We start from the raw sequence: 18,720 nt of genomic DNA, 5'->3' as shown, positions 1-18,720 counted from the left end.
GGAGGGGGAACAAGGCCTGGTTATAGTTGGAAGGAAGAGTATATGGCATGATGAAATTCATTTTCCGGGAGGGGGAGGTGCTGGAAATTGCCCTGATGAAGGAGATGGAGGGTGTGAAGGTGGAGAGAGGGAGGGATACAGCAATAGAGGTGCAGCAACTGATGAGGGGTGGAGAGGAAGGAGGAAACCAGAGGGTGGGGGAGGGGGGATGAAGCCTGTGGACAATGTAAAGGATGCAGAGATGTAGGGGGAACAGGAGGAGGTGGGGGAAGGGGATGAGTTCATGCGAGAGCCATGTGGGGGAAGGAAGGCAGATACAGAAGGCAAGGCGGAGTGCATGGCGTTCGAGGATTTGGAGGGCCTTGTAAAAGCGGTTGGGTGTGGAGATCCAGGCAATGCTGGCATAACAGAGGATGAGGGATTTGTAGTTGTGGAGGATGGTGGAAGGATGCAATCCCCATGTCTGGCCAGACAGGAGTTTCAGGAGGCAGAGGCAGGAATGGGCTTTCTGCTGGATGGTCTGGAGGTGAGGGGTCCAGGTGAGGTGACGGTCGAGGGTGAGGCCAAGGTATCTCAGGGTGGAGGTGAGCTGAATGGGATGATCATAAAGGGGGAGGTAGAAATCATGGAGACGAAAGAAGCGGGTGGTGCGGCCTATGATGATTGCCTTAGTTTTGGAGGGGTTGAGATGGAGGAACCACTGGTTACACCAAGCGTTGACCTGGTTGAGGTTGGTTTGGAGGGTGCGTTGGGACTGTTGAAGGGTAGGATAGAGAGCCAGGAAGGCAGTGTCATCAGCACACTGGAGAAGGTGGACAGGTGGGGTTGGCTTGGGCATATCAGCCATATACAAGAGATAAAGCAAAGGGGAGAGGACAGAGGCCTGGGGGACGCCAGCAGTGGGATAAATGATACGGGAGTTGGTGTTGTGGGGGGTGACATAGGAAGTATGGCGCGAGAGGAAGGAAGCGACCACACGGGCAAAATTGATAGGCAGGGCGTAGGTTTGGAGTTTAAAGAGGAGACTGGGATGCCATACACGGCCATAGGCATTTTGTAGGTCAAGGGAAACAAAAATGGCAGAACAGGAGTTGAGCTGGAGGGAGAGAAGTTGAACGAGGTTAAGGAGTTCGTCTTCAGCGGAGAAGGAAACAGATGTAAATCGGATGAGTCAAGTTGGGACCATATGGAGGATAACTGATGAGAGTGAAACCAAGAAATTGCATTGCTGCAAATGCCGCAGCACTCACCTGTGGTGTGGCGCTGTCTTACTGATGGAGTGGGTACGCCGTGTGTCGACGAAACCTTCAAATTCGAAACTCGATTACAGCACGCTGTTTCTGATGCACAGACATAATTACATTGCACGCCGGCATACTGCACACCAGCATGTTACACGCTACAATTCGGAGCGTTCTAGCGACAGAGAGCTGCAAAAATGTGTACATGAGGAATAAAAATGTAGAATGTTAATAACGTTTGTTTTATTTAGAAATCCTAAAGAATTTTCACATAAAAAATGGAAAGCATTGCTATTCAGCACGCCCCCATAGATGCGCCGTATCGTGTCAGTCTTAATATCGTGAGATGTAAGTGCAAACCGATTACTCACCTGAGTACATTCTAAAGAGTTTGCACTTACATGTTAAGACATTAAGACTGATGAGACACTGTGTATCTATGTTAATACGAAAGACATTTCTTAAATTCCAAATATTCGTTACCATACGTTTTAACATTATTATTATTATATACTGCCCGCGTACCATATAAATTGTAACGTTTACTACCTAGGAAACTCTAAAGCATACAGTGTCGGAAAAAGTGCAGCACCCTCAAAACCAAGGTCATTTGATTGACAAGTGAGGTGACAGGTAGTTCATCACTGTAGGAGTATATGATAACAAATTCAGACCAAATGAAAAACACACCTCACAGGAAAGCGTACCCAAACTTTCTCACCAATACATAGTTTATCCCCGCTCTGGCGCAACGCAAGCGTGTATTCTCGCACGAAAACGATCGTAATGTTGCCGAATGGCACTCCACGACAAATTATCCCAAGCATATCGTGCCTTTTATTGCAATACGCAATGGTTCTTGCAGGCCATGGAGAGCTAGTTCCGTTTCATCATGTCCCAAACGAGTACAATCGACATGAGATCTGGTTATTTTGCTGGAGAGTAAAGTTGTTCTACATCACAAAGAGTGCATGTCATCGCAGCAGCTGTTTTGCGCTGTCCTGATGAAAAAGCGCTTCAACTTCCTGTCAAAGATATGTCAGTACAAAAGGGATAATAGTTTGTGCTATGTAGTGGGCACTGCTTACAGTACCCGGCAGACAAACCAAAGGTGAGTTGTAACTGATGCCTCAACGTCCCCCCCCCCCCCCCCCCCACACACACACACACATACCACCTGGGATGGGATGAGTTTGGTGTGTGTGCTATAGGCGAATGTACTTTGGCATAAGCAGCTCACCAGTGCTGCGCCATGCAAGTGTATGTCCGTCACTCAGATACAGACAGATCCTGCTCTCATCACTGAAGACATCAGAGCGCCACTGCACTCTGCAGTCAACTCTTTCATGACACGAGAGTAGCCATACTTGGCAGCATCATAGAGTGAGTTGTAGCCTGGCCATTGGCACAAGTGATCGTAATCCAGCTGCAGTCAGACGGTTCCCAACGGTCGCTGATGGCACAGTGGGTGCAACATGTGCCCGGATTTGTCCCTCGATTATACTCGGCCACCGCTGCTCGCACAATGCGTCGATCTTCACGTGCATCTGTGCTGCCACAGACGTCCAGAACCTGATCTACAGTTGTGGGAGTGTTCCACAGGCAGCAACAGACCACCGATACATTGCAGCCAACATGAAGAGCAATCCGTCCACACATCCATCCCCCTTCCCGTAGGCCCACAGTGCGACTCCATTCAAATGGCTGGATCTGTCCAACAGGAGTACTTACTCGTCGGTGGGGCATGAGTGTAACCTAGAATCAATGTTGCAAAAACTGTTCACCTCTAAATTCAGCACAGTTACTGCCTACTCAGTCAAAAAATGGTGTTCAGATAGGCCTCCTGAGAGCCTTCTCATAAGCGATGACTGTGACGAATGAATCACCAGCACTAAAACCCCTCAATACACACATATTATACCCTGGTGTCACTGAACACCTCCTTGAGGATTTTTCCGGCAAAGTATAAATAAGTATGCCTTATAATTAGTGCAACAAATTATGTGTCTTCCTGCTTCCTGTAACGGAGTTTAGAGTTGGCGACGCGGGGTGTGACGGCTGTGCTGCAGGTGGACCCGCAGTGGGAGTTTCCGCGCTCTCGCCTTCTGCTGGAGAAGACGCTGGGGGAGGGAGAGTTCGGCCGCGTGCTGCGCGCCAGAGCCATCGACATCGCTGGCGTCACGGGTGAGGACCGCCAGCCAGCGCACCATCTAAGCGCTCGCCTAGAGTAAGCCCCTGACAGCGTGGAGGGGAACACAAATAATCGTCACCAAAACGATCGAATTACAGTTCAGAAACAAAACGAACAATCTGCAGTACCCAAATGTAAAACCAACAAAGATCGTTTGACCCCATCACTATTCAGCATAAAGCCTGAAGCTTATTAAAACTTCTACAGGCAATACCTTGGTGCTACGTCCTCTTACCCATATCCTTACCAATAAATCACCATGCACCCCATCCTAACCTATACCAGTGCTTCCTGAATCTTCCCCGCTCCAAAATTTTACAGCTCCCCTGAAATCCTCGACAGATATGCGTTCTTCCTCGCTTTCCTGCCGTCACCAACTTGCATCCCATACCGACTCGTATAGTTGCAACAACTTCTCCACTACCTAGTAAAACGTCAGACCTGAAAATCCAGTACCAGTATTACGTATCCTACCTCCTTATTTTCAATCCAGATGCTCTGCCTCACCATTGCTGTCATACTGCACCTTACCTGCCTTGTCCATCAATTCCACGAGAACTTCACCCAACTACCCGCCCCAAACCCTGAAACCCGTCTCAATATATACCCACTTTAGCCTACAATAAGTCATCCTTTCCGCTGTTGTGGACGCGTATACACATCCTACTACGTCTTTCCTCGGGTGCTGTGGATGTGTAGACATGCACCGTTTGGGTTTTCCTACAGTGGTATGGTCATGTTTATGGGTTCTGAGCCGTTGACCTCTCACTGCTGTTGACTAATTATTTCAATACCTCGGTGAATGAAAAGTTTCGAGTATTCATCACAGAACATATGTGCCTCATTGTGTGCTATCATTTGAAGGGAAAAAAAAGGACCCTAGCTTCGATACCTTGACTCGCACATGATTTGCGATGCGCAGGGACCTGAATGGTCGCCCATCACTCTGCTCTCAACTAAATAATACACTCCTGGAAACGGAAAAAAGAACACATTGACACTGGTGTGTCAGACCCACCATACTTGCTCCGGACACTGCGAGAGGGCTGTACAAGCAATGATCACACGCACGGCACAGCGGACACACCAGGAACCGCGGTGTTCGCCGTCGAATGGCGCTAGCTGCGCAGCATTTGTGCACCGCCGCCGTCAGTGTCAGCCAGTTTGCCGTGGCATACGGAGCTCCATCGCAGTCTTTAACACTGGTAGCATGCCGCGACAACGTGGACGTGAACCGTATGTGCAGTTGACGGACTTTGAGCGAAGGGCGTATAGTGGGCATGCTGGAGGCCGGGTGGACGTACCGCCGAATTGCTCAACACGTGCCCGTCGACCTGGGACCGGACCGGAGCGACGCACGGATGCACGCCAAGACCGTAGGATCCTACGCAGTGCCGTAGGGGACAGCACTGCCACTTCCCAGTAAATTAGGGACACTGTTGCTCCTGGGGTATCGGCGAGGACCATTCGCAACCGTCTCCATGAAGCTGGGCTACGGTCCCGCACACCGTTAGGCCGTCTTCCGCTCACGCCCCAACATCGTGCAGCCCGCCTCCAGTGGTGTCGCGACAGGCGTGAATGGAGGGGCGAATGGAGACGTGTCGTCTTCAGCGATGAGAGTCGCTTCTGCCTTGGTGCCAATGATGGTCGATTGCGTGTTTGGCGCCGTGCAGGTGAGCGCCACAATCAGGACTGCATACGACCGAGGCACACAGGGCCAACACCCGGCATCATGGTGTGGGGAGCGATCTCCTACACTGGCCGTACACCTCTGGTGATCGTCGAGGGGACACTGAATAGTGCACGGTACATCCAAACCATCATCGAACCCATCGTTCTACCATTCCTAGACCGGCAAGGGAACTTGCTGTTCCAACAGGACAATGCACGTCCGCATGTATCCCGTGCCACCCAACGTGCTCTAGAAGGTGTAAGTCAACTACCCTGGCCAGCAAGGTCTCCGGATCTGTCCCCCATTGAGCATGTTTGGGACTGGATGAAGCGTTGTCTCACGCGGTCTGCACGTCCAGCACGAATGCTGGTCCAACTGAGGCGCCAGGTGGAAATGGCATGGCAAGCCGTTCCACAGGACTACATCCAGCATCTGTACTATCGTCTCCATGGGAGAATAGCAGCCTGCATTGCTGCGAAAGGTGGATATACACTGTACTAGTGCCGACATTGTGCATGCTCTGTTGCCTGTGTCTATGTGCCTGTGGTTCTGTCAGTGTGATCATTTGATGTATCTGACCCCAGGAATGTGTCAATAAAGTTTCCCCTTCCTGGGACAATGAATTCACGGTGTTCTTATTTCAATTTCCAGGAGTGTATTTAAATATCTTATTTACATTTCATTCACTGTAAAATATGAGCTAAAATCAACCATACGCAAAGTTTATGCAGTGCGTTTTTATCTTTGCAAACTCTTTAAAATTCGGCGAAATGTTTTACTTAATTTGGTGCAGTGCACTAAGTATGTCGGACAACGAAACGATATTCAGTTCTTTATCGGGTGAAGATACCAAGTTGTAAGATGTGCAAGTTTTTCACCTAATATTTTTCGGAAAATCGGACGATAAAAATTTTATGCTCTCAGCACCAACAGCACCAGCTCTATGCACCAACATTTGGCAACCAGTACAGCCCTTAGAGAAGCCGCCCTCAGCACGAAATTCAAAAGCACGTCTGTAGCAGCCGAAGGGATAAAGCCTGAAGCCTATTAAAACTACTACCAGGCATTCATGTGGGCTACATCCTCCTGCCTACGTCCTCACTTATAAATTCCTCATCCACCCTATCCTAATGTACGCCGACTCTCCCTGGATTTCCGTTGACCCCAAATTTGGCAGACCCTTTGAAAGCCTCGACAGATATGCATTTCTCCTCACTTTCCTGCCTTCTTCAACTTGCATCCTGCATCGACTCGTCCAGTTCCCCACAACTTCTTCACTTCTTCTCTTCCCAGGGAAACTTCAAACCCGAAAATCCAATACCAACATTACATATCCTACCTTCTCACTTTCATCCAGGTACTCTGCCGCACCATTACACTCATACTGCAACTTTCATGCACCGTTATGCCTTGTCCATCCTCTCCCGCAAGAACTTCAAACGACTCCCGCTATCCAACCCTGAAATCCATCTCGATCAATAACCAACTTTAGCTTACAGTATGCTATCCCTTTTGCTGCTGTTTCCCAGTATATAGTCAACTGTAGTGTGAAATACTCCATACCAGTCGTATCCTAACGTTTCCTATCGTTTCTCTCTCGTGCCATCAGCCCTCCATCCCCCCTCCGCCACTTCAGTATTCCACGCCTCTTGTACTTCTTCACTACTGCAAACATCTTTTCATCTCTATCATGAACTAATTTTTCTCTTCATCACCAGCACCATCATCACATCATGGCACCAACCACAAACGTCATGATCTGTGTATGCTGCAAACATTATGTAAGTCGTCGGTATTAGCCAAAAATTCACCAAATTACTATCTGTGCTTTAAAATGTAAATTTGTCGCCTTGCAGTATACTGTACAGTTTTGTAAAACTTGTAACACTTAGGCTTAACAGACGTCTTACACGCTTCCTCGCAGGGAGTTGAAATAACAAATAAGGAAAAGAATAAGAGAGAGAATGTGTGGTCCTGTTTGTCAACCTCGCCCACTGCTGACGGCGCCTCATCCTGTTCGACGGGCAGTACCTTAACTGATACAATCGGTCCACTTCATTCATCAAAGAGTCACGTTCCAACACACCTCACACGTGTTGCTGCTCTCGTATCTATCACAATCACAGGTAAATAATCGTCATAAATAGCGAATTTGAAATGAGGCTGCCAGCAGAGGAACATGACACGGCTAATCGTTTAAAAGAAAGCTCAAACTGGCACTGAAAATCACTTTTCCTCGAAATTTCCTTATAGATAGAGGAATTTCGCTTATGTGGGGGGAAAGAGGGGGGAGGAAACTGGCTCCGCCTATTTCATGCCTCGTGAGTATTTTTTGTCAGATTTTGTTTTCAGTTATGCTACTGATTAATACAAATTCTGTATCACTTCTCATAAGTCGAACTATCAGTTTAATAAGTCACAGCTGCAGAATACTAATGCGAATTCTTTACAGACGAATGGAAAAACTGGTAGAAACCGACCTCGGGGAAGATCAGTTTGGATTCCGTAGAAATGTTGGAACACGTGAGGCAATACTGTCCCTACGATTTACCTTAGAAGCTAGATTAGGGAAGGGCAAACCTACGTTTCTAGCATTTGTAAACTTAGAGAAAGCTTTTGACAATGTTGATTGGAATACTCTCTTTCAAATTCTGAAGGTAGCAAGGGTAAAATACAGGGAGCGAAAGGCTATTTACAATTTGTGCAGAAACCAGATGGCAGTTATTAGAGTCGAGGGACATGAAAGGGAAGCAGTGGTTGGGAAGGGAGTGAGACAGGGTTGTAGTCTCTCCCCGATGTTATTCAATCTGTATATTGAGCAAGCAATGAAGAAAACAAAAGAAAAATTCGGAGTAGGTATTAAAATCCATGGAGAAGAAATAAAAATGTTGAGGTTCGCCGATAATATCGTAATTCTGTCAGAGACAGCAAAAGGACTTGGAAGAGCAGTTGAACGGAATGGATAGTGTCTTGAAAGGAGGGTATAAGATGAACATCAACAAAAGCAAAACGAGGATAATGGAATGCAGTCAAATTAAGTCAAGTGATGCTGAGGGAATTAGATTAGGAAATGAGACATTTAAAGTAGTAAAGGAGTTTTGCTATTTGGGGAGCAAAATAACTGATGATGGTCGAAGTAGAGAGGATATAAAATGTAGACTGGCAATGGCAAGGAAACCGTTTCTGAAGAAGAGAAATTTGTTAACATCGAGTATAGATTTAAGTATCAGGAAGTCATTTCTGAAAGTATTTGTATGGAGTTTAGCCATGTATTGAAGTGAAACATGGACCATAAATAGTTTGGACAAGAAAAGAATAGAAGCTTTCGAAATGTGGTGCTACAGAAGAATGCTGAAGATTAGATGGGTAGATCACATAATTAATGAGGAAGTATTGAACAGGGTTGGAGAGAAGAGAAGTTTGTGGCACAACTTGACCAGAAGAAGGGCTCGGTTGGTAGGACATGTTCTGAGGCATCAAGGGATCACCAATTTAGTATTGGAGGGCAGCGTGGAGGGTAAAAATCGTAGATGGAGACCAAGAGATGAATACACTAAGCAGATTCAGAAGGATGTAGGTTGCATTAGGTACTGGGAGATGAAGAAGCTTGCACAAGATAGAGTAGCATGGAGAGCTGCATCAAACCAGTCTCAGGACTGAAGACCACAACAACAACAACAAGTCGACATTGTTAATTTTTTTTTTCTAACTTGACTACACACTGCCAAAAAAGTTCCTCTGAGGAATTATATGCAGCTCCCGTGATGGGCTGTTAACAGTTTCATCACACAGTTTGAGTCAAACAGGGTTGACGCCGCAGCAATACCCATTGCAGTGGTTACAGTTCTGCGTCTACATACATACTCCGCAAGTCACCGTATGATGCGTGGCGGAGGTACCCTGTACCACAACTAGTCATTTCCGTTTCTGTTCAACTCGCAAATAGAGCGAAGGAAAAAGACTGTCTGTAAGCCTCCGAAGGAGCCCTAATCTCTTTAATCTTATCTTCATGGTCCTTACGCGAAATGCGCGTTCGTGACAGCAGAATCGCCCTGCGGTCAGCCTCAAACGCCAGTTCTCTAAATTTTCTCAATAGTGTTACACGAGTAAAAGGTCGCATTCCCTCCACTGATCCTCATTTGAGTTCCCGAAGCACCTCCATAATACATTTGTATTGATTGAACCTACTGGTAACAAATCTAGCAGCCTGACTCTGAACTGGTTCAGTGTCTTCATTTCATCCGCCTTGGTGAAAATCCCAAACGCTAGAGCAGTACTCAAGAAGAGGTCGTACTAAAGTCCCATACGCAATCTCCTTTCCAGATGAATCACACTTTCCTAGAATCCTCTCAGTGAACCCAAGTCTACCCCTCGACATCACATCGCTCTGCAACGTTACGCCCAGATATTTAAACGACGTGATAGTGTCAAGCACTACTAACACACTATTCGAACATTATGAGGTTGTTCTCCACACTCATCCCCATTAACTTTCATCTTTCTACATTTAGAGCTAGCTGCCATTCATCACATCAACTAAAAATGTTGTCTGAGTCATCTTATATTCTTCTAGTCACACAACTTCGTCACCTTCCTGTACACTACAGCATCACCACCAAACAAACGAACGCTGCTGCCATATCGTTTACACGTATGAGAAGTAACAGCGGTCCTGTCACACTTCCCTGAGGCACTCCTGACGATACCCCTGTCTCCGAAGAATACACGCCGTCGAGGACAACATTCTGGGTTCTGCTTCTTAAGAAAACTTCGAACCACTCATATACATGGGAATCTATTCCGTATACTTATACCTTTGTTTACAGTTGCCAGCGGCGCATCGTGTCACACGCTTCACCGAAGTCTAGTAATATGGAATCCGCCTGTTGCCCTTCATCCATGGTACGCAGGATCTCACGTGAGAGAAGGGCAAGCTGAGTTTCGCATGAGCGATGCTTTCTAAAACCTCTCATGGTAATTTATCGTATTTGAGATGAGAATATGCTCAAGAATTCTGCAGCAAACCGATGTTTCTGATATTCGTCTGTAGTTTTACGAGTCCGTTCGCTTATCCTTCTTATATGCAGGAGTCACATGCGCTTTTTCCCAGTCCCTTGGGACTTTGGACTGGGCGAGAGACTTGCTATAAGTGCAAACTAACAAAGGGACCAATGCTGTAGAGTACTCTTTGTAAAACCGAACTGGGATTCCATCAGAACTTGCTGACTTATTGGTTTTCTAGTCTTTCAGTTCCTCTACACCAGCAGTGTTTTATTACCATGTCCTCCATACGGGTGCCTACAGTTGTTATTGCCATTGTCAGAAGTCTAACGTCGACAGCGGTCTTAAAAAACTCATCACACTGATAGCAGGTCCTATCAGTTCAAATATTGGGAGATCAGTGATCAGAAACAGTAATAGAAAACCCCGTAGTAGTGCTGACCAAAGCAGCAAGATCCATTGTCCGAAATAACAGATACCATCTTCATATAGATAAGGCTTACCGGCCAATGATCTTCTTCAATGCGTCTGCACTCACATTACCCGAACTCTTACGGGAATCGGTAGACTGCCTGCCGCGAATAATAAGTATAGTGGACATGGGCACTACAAATGTAGTGTGCGGGCAGTAAGTTGGATACCATCATCATATCTTCTTGAAGTGTCCAGATCCAAAGAACAAAATCTGTCAGTTCCTAGCAGAAGACTCAACCAACACTTGGAAACAAAAACAGGCATGGTCAGTACCGTAACGCTTATTATGTCCTGTCTTGGTGCTGAGCGAAAGTCCGTGTCCAGCACAGGATATGAAAATCTATCTACAGTCCGCTTAAAATTATTTGTTAGCTGACGTTTGTCACTTGCCGCTACGGCGTTCCCAAATCGGCCACCGACTGCCGCTCTGTTAAACGTAACATGGAAACATGGAAAGTCACTTCACAAATGCTATTAAATTGTAACCCGGAGCTGTGTTGGAAGCGGCCGCCGCAAGGTATGTCGGAAAATACGAAATTCTCTGTTGGCATCTCATTTTAATTACACAATGACAAAACTATGGCAGCAGACGCGTTTTGTAGTCGTGAATTTAAACCCATATCCTAAGCTTACCACAATCTCGTGATGTGTAATGTATCCGGAAAGGCGATGGTCGACAATCAGCAACAGAGCTAAACTCTCGATAGTTTTCTTCACAGCTATTAACGCTAATCCGTACGAGAAAACTCAAGACGCAAAAAGTTCAGTTTCAGCGATAAAAGCAACTGTAATTTCTCGCTATCACTGGTTACCTAAAACTATCCTCTCACTGGCCACACGAGCTGCCCCTTACCAGCCGATGGGCAGTCCTCGTTGGTTCTTGGTTGCAGATTATGAGCGACACATGCAGATTCCAGACAAAAAAGAATGAAAGGTATAAAAATGAGAGCAGATAAAAAAGTCAATACGATGATCAAAATGACGTGTCAAAGAATTAGAAATAAAAAATTATATATAATCAATTAATTGAATAAATATAGTAATCAATATCTTTTAATTACATTTAGAAATAAAAAAATTCACGACATTCGAAGCTAAGACCTTCAGCATGGTTTGTTAATATCCTAACCATTGCAAATTGTTATTTTGTTGACTGTGATCACCGAGTCGCAGTGATGAACTACAGCCTTCAAAAACTCAGTTTCATGCAATGTCGTGCGAAGCTTATCTCATGTAAAACGATCTCTGTGAGTATGATAACGGCACATGTGACCTTGAATCACATCTTGTGCGGACGTATCCAGTAGTGTTTAGTTTGTGCTGTGTATGAAACGTTTGTATTTCATTAGCATGTGTGACTGTGTGTGTGCGTGTATGTGTTGTTTGTGGTGTGTTAATCATGGCTGATAAAATACAAAATAAAAGTGCGATACCTGTAATTCTGGATCCGAACACATCAAGGAAGAAAGCCTCTCAAGGAACTGGAGATGAACTGACCAATTGTTGTGACAGTCTGGCAATAGCGAACGGTTCCGGCGTGACGTTGAGTGGTCTCATTGGAGAAAACCAGCTCCAACGCATGGAGTGTCAACTATCGAGTAATTTCGATCAAAGTATAAGCTCAATAATCACCACTCAAAACTTCTCCAAGTCCGAAAGTGTCGTGTTAAGCAGCACCCGTCCCCAGAAGTGCGACGTCGAAAGCGGACGGCGCCGGCGGCGACTTCGGAGACGAACATAGTCTTCAGCGGGTGGACGAACTACCGGTTACGGCCAGAACGCGGTCTTAAAATACTGACCGCGCGTATGACAACAACTTTCTTATTGGCTAATTCCCTTGTCGGTGGGTGCATAACGCAGTCTGGCTGGTGCGCACATAGATTGCTTGGCCTGGTTGTGGCCGCTCGTACCCTCCTCTGACGGCCTTCTGCCGACTTCTTGCGGTCCGAAGGTCGGCTGCTGGGTAGTGCGTGAGTTTAAATGATGGGGCTCGCGAACGGTCGGCTGTCGGCGCTTGACGGAGGGCGCACCACAGCAGTATCCACTGCACATGGTGGACATCCACAGCGACTACCGCGTCATTGAAGAACTGCACGTATACATCGTAACAATAGCGCGAAATTTTTCTTTACATTGAGGATCAGAGAGTCTGTAATGGATCAGGTTCACATTGTGAGCATTATCTTGTACTACTGAACAGCAAACACTCTTCTCACATGTACTGCTGAAGTGAATTTTTCTTAGAAGAAAATCTCGGTCGTGAGCGATCTGCAGGGGCGCTGTGAGCCAAGACTGGTCCCGGGGCAAGATGTGTGACTGGGTCCCATCTCCAAATATAGCAATCCAGTTTTATCGTTTTTTTATATAAGATTTGACATGATTTAAACACAACGCAATTCGGGGAATATTGGGCCTACACAAAAATACGCATTGGTATGAAATTCAGAAAAAATATAACTTCTTATTAAACACCAAACATACCTTCACAAATGTAATAGGTTCGTTCACGGTAACATGTTCCACAAAGCCGCGCGTGAAAATGTGACTTTTCAGGGGGTCGTATCTTGGGTTCTACTGATCACAGAGATAAGAGGTCAATTGTTTTGAATAGACTTTGGTTAGTAACTGTTTACCTGTGGGAAGAACTAGCATACTATAGCTATCATTGCAGCACAAGGCCAAAATTTAAACATTACACACTTTCTCCAGCCCAGGCAAATGGAACAAATCAGTTGGTCCTTCTGCATTAAGTGTGTTCTAGGACGGACTTTATGCGGCTTATGAAAGCAACATTTGTTCATGGACGATTCCTGAGAAAATCCCCGAACCCACGATTTTTTCAAGCGAGAAAGGTACCAACTGTGGCGATGGCCACTTCTATAATATCTGTTGATGGCAGATCGTCAACCTTACGATATGTTCTTAAGACGATATTCTCTTGGAACTTCGAAACCTTTTTCGATATAGTTAACCGTTACCAAGATCCAGGCTTCGTAGTTGTCGTACTTAAGCAGTCAAATATGCGCGTAATATCCAGTCTGATGCGTAAATATAATTTTCGCTGACATTGTGAATACGTGGCATGGATTCTAGGGTGATCAGAAGGGTTCTTACGTCATCGTATTACGTTTTTAGTCAGCATTTGTTCTCCAGTATGGTGCACTGCATCTGTATAATGGGCACTTCACGCCTATATAAATACACCCAAAGTGATATTGCAGTAACAAAAAACGGGCTAAAAGATCTTAATATGCCTAGAAAAAACTTTAAATGACTGGAAAAAATTATGTAAAACTGGAAAGACAGCAAATTCAGTGAAATATGTCTCATAACGTTTTTACGCTTTTATAATACATGTCATAATTCGGCGTTTCCGATGAATTGTGATCGATAAGCAAAGTATTGAGAAAAAACGTAAAGCACACGATTTTCTGATAACCTTTCATTATATGTATCTATTTGTTGCTTATATATGTCAAAGTAAATAAATGTATCGAAGTGTATAAATTGTTAAACTTAATTGACCAATATAATTCGTTTCATATAAGCTGTCGCAGGGAAAAGAAAGGAAACAGTGGAAAAATGTATCTGTTGGAGCACAAAAAGCGAGTATGTTTCCCTTTTAAAGACTGTCAAATAAGTTTGGAACCAGTTGCCTCAATACCCATTCAGTCATCATCGACAAAAATTGTGGCATTCGAACATGTTGTCGCTTTTTTGTACTGAAAGAGAATGGCAGAGAGACAGTGACGATGGAAGAGAAAGGAAACAGTGCCAGTGGGAGAGAAAGAGAGAGGAGACAGTGATGGTGGGAGAGAGAAATGTCAGTGAAAGAGAGAGAGATGGATGAAGACAATGGCAGTGACGGACAGACAGGACACACTGATTGCCCTCTTGTCACTCTTTGTTCGTGGAAATGAGCGTACAATAATAGCGGACACTGCAGTTTGGTGCAGAAGGACGGAAGCCTTTCGTCACAAGTGTTTGGAGTACATGCCTTGAGCACCATAGTCAAGAGTTCGTAATTTTGGTACAAAAAGTTAGAAGTTTTGTGCAACAAGCCTAGTAACGAATATAAGTTCCATGGTGTTTGAGTTAAGGAGAAGGGCAAGAACACTATATAAATGTGTAAGATTAAGTGATCGGGATAAGAAGGCAAACTGTATACGCCTAGTATATCAAAATAACACAGAAAATCTTTCAGGGGTTGCAGGCTTGGAACGATGTGACGCCTGCTGTCCGTCCAGTACTGCTGATGCATCGAGGGAAGTCAGAACAGTGGTCACTTGCAGGCAATCTTCATCCTATCCATGTGGATACTAGTTTTGCCACAAACAAGTAGAGTTGGACAAAAATATGGAAACACCGCGATTGCATGCTTGGGCATAAGTGCAGATTCCACCCAAGCTTGTGGGATGCACTTTTGTATTTCTCCACAAACAGCACCTGGCAAATGCCCTGAAAACATTACAAGTGTTGTCCGTCGTGGTCATAACAGTGTTCTGTGTAGTTGTGAGTACGTTATGTCGAAGCTCAGTGGTTTCGATCATGGGCAAATATGGTGCTCATATGGTAGGCGCTCCTGTAACCAACATAACCGAAGCATTTGGTGTTCCAAAAGGCATCGTATCAAAGATCATCCAGTAATTCACAACACGACCAAAATGTGTTGAGTGATCAGGACAGATGGTTATTACAGTGGACTGTGGCGAAAAATATTGCTACAGTGCTGATGAGGTAGACAAAATGTATACTATCAAATTACATGACAAAAGCAATAATAGAGATGAAAAATGACATTAACAAGAGAACCAGAAAAATGGGATACGTTGCTTTACCTTATTATAGTGCCCTATCAGACACAATAGCCGATAATTTTGTTCAATTTAATGTACGAATTGGGTTTTGCACAAATAACAAAGTAGGGACGATAACCAGACACACAACCCACAAAACAAAACCATTTGCACAGCCAAGGATTTATAAAATAAGATATGGTGAAAGTGCACATCTACGAAACGTCATAGAGGAATCTTTGAAGATACTACACAATGAAGGTAAAGGCAGATTAATGGACACTCTAGAACAAATTGAAATTTGTAGCAATTCTAAAGAACAGCCACAATACATAGTCAGTGAGCAAATAGACTTCAGAAATATAAGTTTTATCGGCTGTTTTAGATATTTACTCTAATGTATTGCAAGTTCAGACCTGTAATTGTGTGGTACGTACGATCCAGTCAAAATTGCAACACATAGAATGTAACACTGACTAGTATCGCTGACTGGACATTCTTTGATGTGCAGTTGTGCGTATTACGTTTTTATGTATTCCAAAAATCTTGTAAATGCTGTACATGAATGCCAAAAAACTAAAAACTGGCTGTACCTTCTGTTAATCGCTTTGTAAATCATTCTCATTAAATTGTATTATGTTTTTTAGATGTTTGAAAATGGCCTAATGTCAAAATTTCAATCGCAAAACAAAATTGTATCGGCTGACAGCAGACTGAAATCCGTTAAAAAGTTTGTAGAAGCTGTGGACCCCAGATACTACAAGAAAATAATTGAAAAATAACAGGTCGACAGCTGCAAAGTCACTGTAGAACTGAATGTCACACTCTCAATTCCTGTTAGCATGACAGGAAGGAAACACTAAACCTAAAGCAGTTTTTACTTTTTTTTAGAATGACACATTAGAAAATTTCAGTCAGCTCATTACCAAACTGAGCAGAGCCCCGTATATAAAGAAAGAAACACAAATATTAAATTTAACCTATTCACAGATGAACTCACATACCCAGATGAAGCAGTATTAAAAAACAACTATAAAAACTAATCCCCAGGCTTTCAAAATGAAACTCGAGATCACAAAAGAGATAAAAATTTCATGTAAGACAAAAAAGAGTTACATATCACAAAGTACTTCTGATGAACATACAGTAAGAGAAAATTATTGATTATATTGTGAAATCATAAAAACAATTATAAAGTGCTCTAAAATCTTACACATTAAATCTTAAACAAACAACTCAAATAACAAAACAGAAACCATATGGAGTGTCATCAAAGGAGTACTGCAGAAAAAAGATGATAGTGTATCCAGCATAGAAATAAAAATATTGTGGTAATTTGATCAAGGAAACAGATGCAGTTGCAAGTTCCCTTGATAAGCATTCTCTAACAACTAATGGATTATGCAAAATAAGTCAACTGAACAAAGCCTCTGTTATATTCATTGAGGTAAAAAGGATCATCGCTAAAATGCAAAAAAAAAAAAAAAATATCTGGCTCTGGAAATATTTCCACCAAGGTTGTCATAATGCCAATTGTTTAACTCTTTGTCATATGTTTAATCAAACTCATCAACAAGATATCATCCCAAATAGAATGTAGTATGCAAAGACGTGCGGGGTATCCATGGGGTCTGAGGTGCTTCGCCACGGTTCGCGTGGCGCACCCTGTTGCAGGTTCGAGTCCTCCCAACAATATTTGTCACTCAGAAAAGAGCAATCCAAATTCTAAGCAGAGTTAACAGATATCATACATGCAGAAATCTTTTTAAAATACATAAGATATTAACAATGACCTCACAATACATCCTATCCCTTATGTGCTTCTTAATTAACAACCTTCCTATGCACAAAGCACTAGTACATTTCATAACTAGAATGAAACACCAAAGAAATTGGTATAGGCATGTGTATTTAATTGCAGAAATATGTAAACAGACAGAATACGACACTGTGGTCAGCAAAGCCTATATAAAACAAGTGTCTGGCACATTTTTTAGATCAGTCACTGCTGCTAAAATGATGTGTTATCAAGATTTAAGTGGGTCTGAACATGGCGTTACAGTCGGTGCACTATCAGTGGGACGTGGCATCTCTGAGGTAGCGATGAAGTGGGAATTTTCACGAGTATAATATGAATATCAGGAATCCAGTAGAACATCAACTCTTTGACATCACTGTGACCAGAAATAGATTCTTCAAGAACAGGACCAAAGACAACTGAAGAGAATCATTCAACATGACAGAAGTGCTACCCTTCCACAAATTGCTGTAGATTTCAATTCTGGGCCATCAACAAGTGTCAGCAAGGGAACCATTCATCAAAATATCATTGATATGGGCTTTTGGGGATGAATGCCCACTAAAGTACCCTTGATGACTGCATGAGACAAAGCTTTACACCTCACCTATCCCTACTAATACTGACCCTGGACTGTTGATGACTGGAAACATGTTGCCAGTCGAACAAGTCCCGTTTCAAATTTTATCAAGTGGATGTATGTGTACTGGCATGCAGACAACCTCATGAATCCATGGACCCTGCATGTCAGCAGGGGAATGGTCAGGCTAATGGAGGCTCTCTAATAAGGTGGGGCAAGAGCAGTTGGAGTTAATATGGGACCCCTGATATCTCTAGATACGACTCTGATTGGTGACATGTACATAAGCATCCTGTCTGATCACCTGTACCCATTCATGTGCATTCCAAGGGGCAATTCCAGCAGAACAGTGTCACAGCCCACACTTCCAGAATTGCTACATAGTGGTGCCAGAAACACCCTTCTGAGTTTAAACACTTCTGCTGACTACCAAACTCCCTAGACATGGACATTATTGAGCCTGTGATGCCTTTTAATGTGCTGTTCAGAAGAGATCTCCACTCCCTCGTACTTTTACAGATTTATGGACAGCCCTGCAGGGTTCATGGTGTCAATTCCCTCCAGCACTACTTCAGACATTAGTCGAATCCATGCCATGTTGTTTTGTGGCACTTGTGCATGCTTGTGGGAGCCCTACATGATATTAGGCAGATGTACCAGTTTCTTTGGCTCTTCACTGTATGACACAAGATCAAAATACACCTTGCATGGTGACAGAAAAAAACTTGAGTCTTGAGTTTAGTACAAAAGGGGGTACACTACTCAAGCATAACGCTGCTTAATGCTCTCCCATTGTACATAAAAAATCTTACCAGTGTAATGCCACAGGTTAAAAGTTAATTAAATGATTATCTCCTGGAAAACTCTTTTCACTCTCTTAATGAACTCTTTAGTGTAGACGTTTCTACACTGTAACTTAGATATGACACATTGTACTTGTAATATTTGTTATTACCACTTTCTAACA

The 18,720-nt window shown here is 43.9% G+C and overlaps 1 protein-coding gene across 1 annotated transcript in view; it reads left to right on the top strand.

The window, feature by feature from the left end:
• Positions 1–18,720, top strand: part of LOC126329072 (uncharacterized) — a 535,869-nt gene that overhangs the window by 479,686 nt on the left and 37,463 nt on the right. The window contains exon 14 of the mRNA XM_049996104.1: positions 3,311–3,425. Within this exon, the coding sequence (XP_049852061.1) occupies positions 3,311–3,425 (115 nt within the window). The remainder of the gene's footprint in view (positions 1–3,310; positions 3,426–18,720) is intronic.

This window comes from Schistocerca gregaria, chromosome 2, assembly GCF_023897955.1.
Source record: "Schistocerca gregaria isolate iqSchGreg1 chromosome 2, iqSchGreg1.2, whole genome shotgun sequence".
In the NCBI taxonomy this organism is placed as follows: domain Eukaryota; kingdom Metazoa; phylum Arthropoda; class Insecta; order Orthoptera; family Acrididae; genus Schistocerca; species Schistocerca gregaria.
The sequence above is the reverse complement of the archived record's forward strand: the minus strand, read 5'-3'. Positions and strand labels throughout refer to the sequence as shown.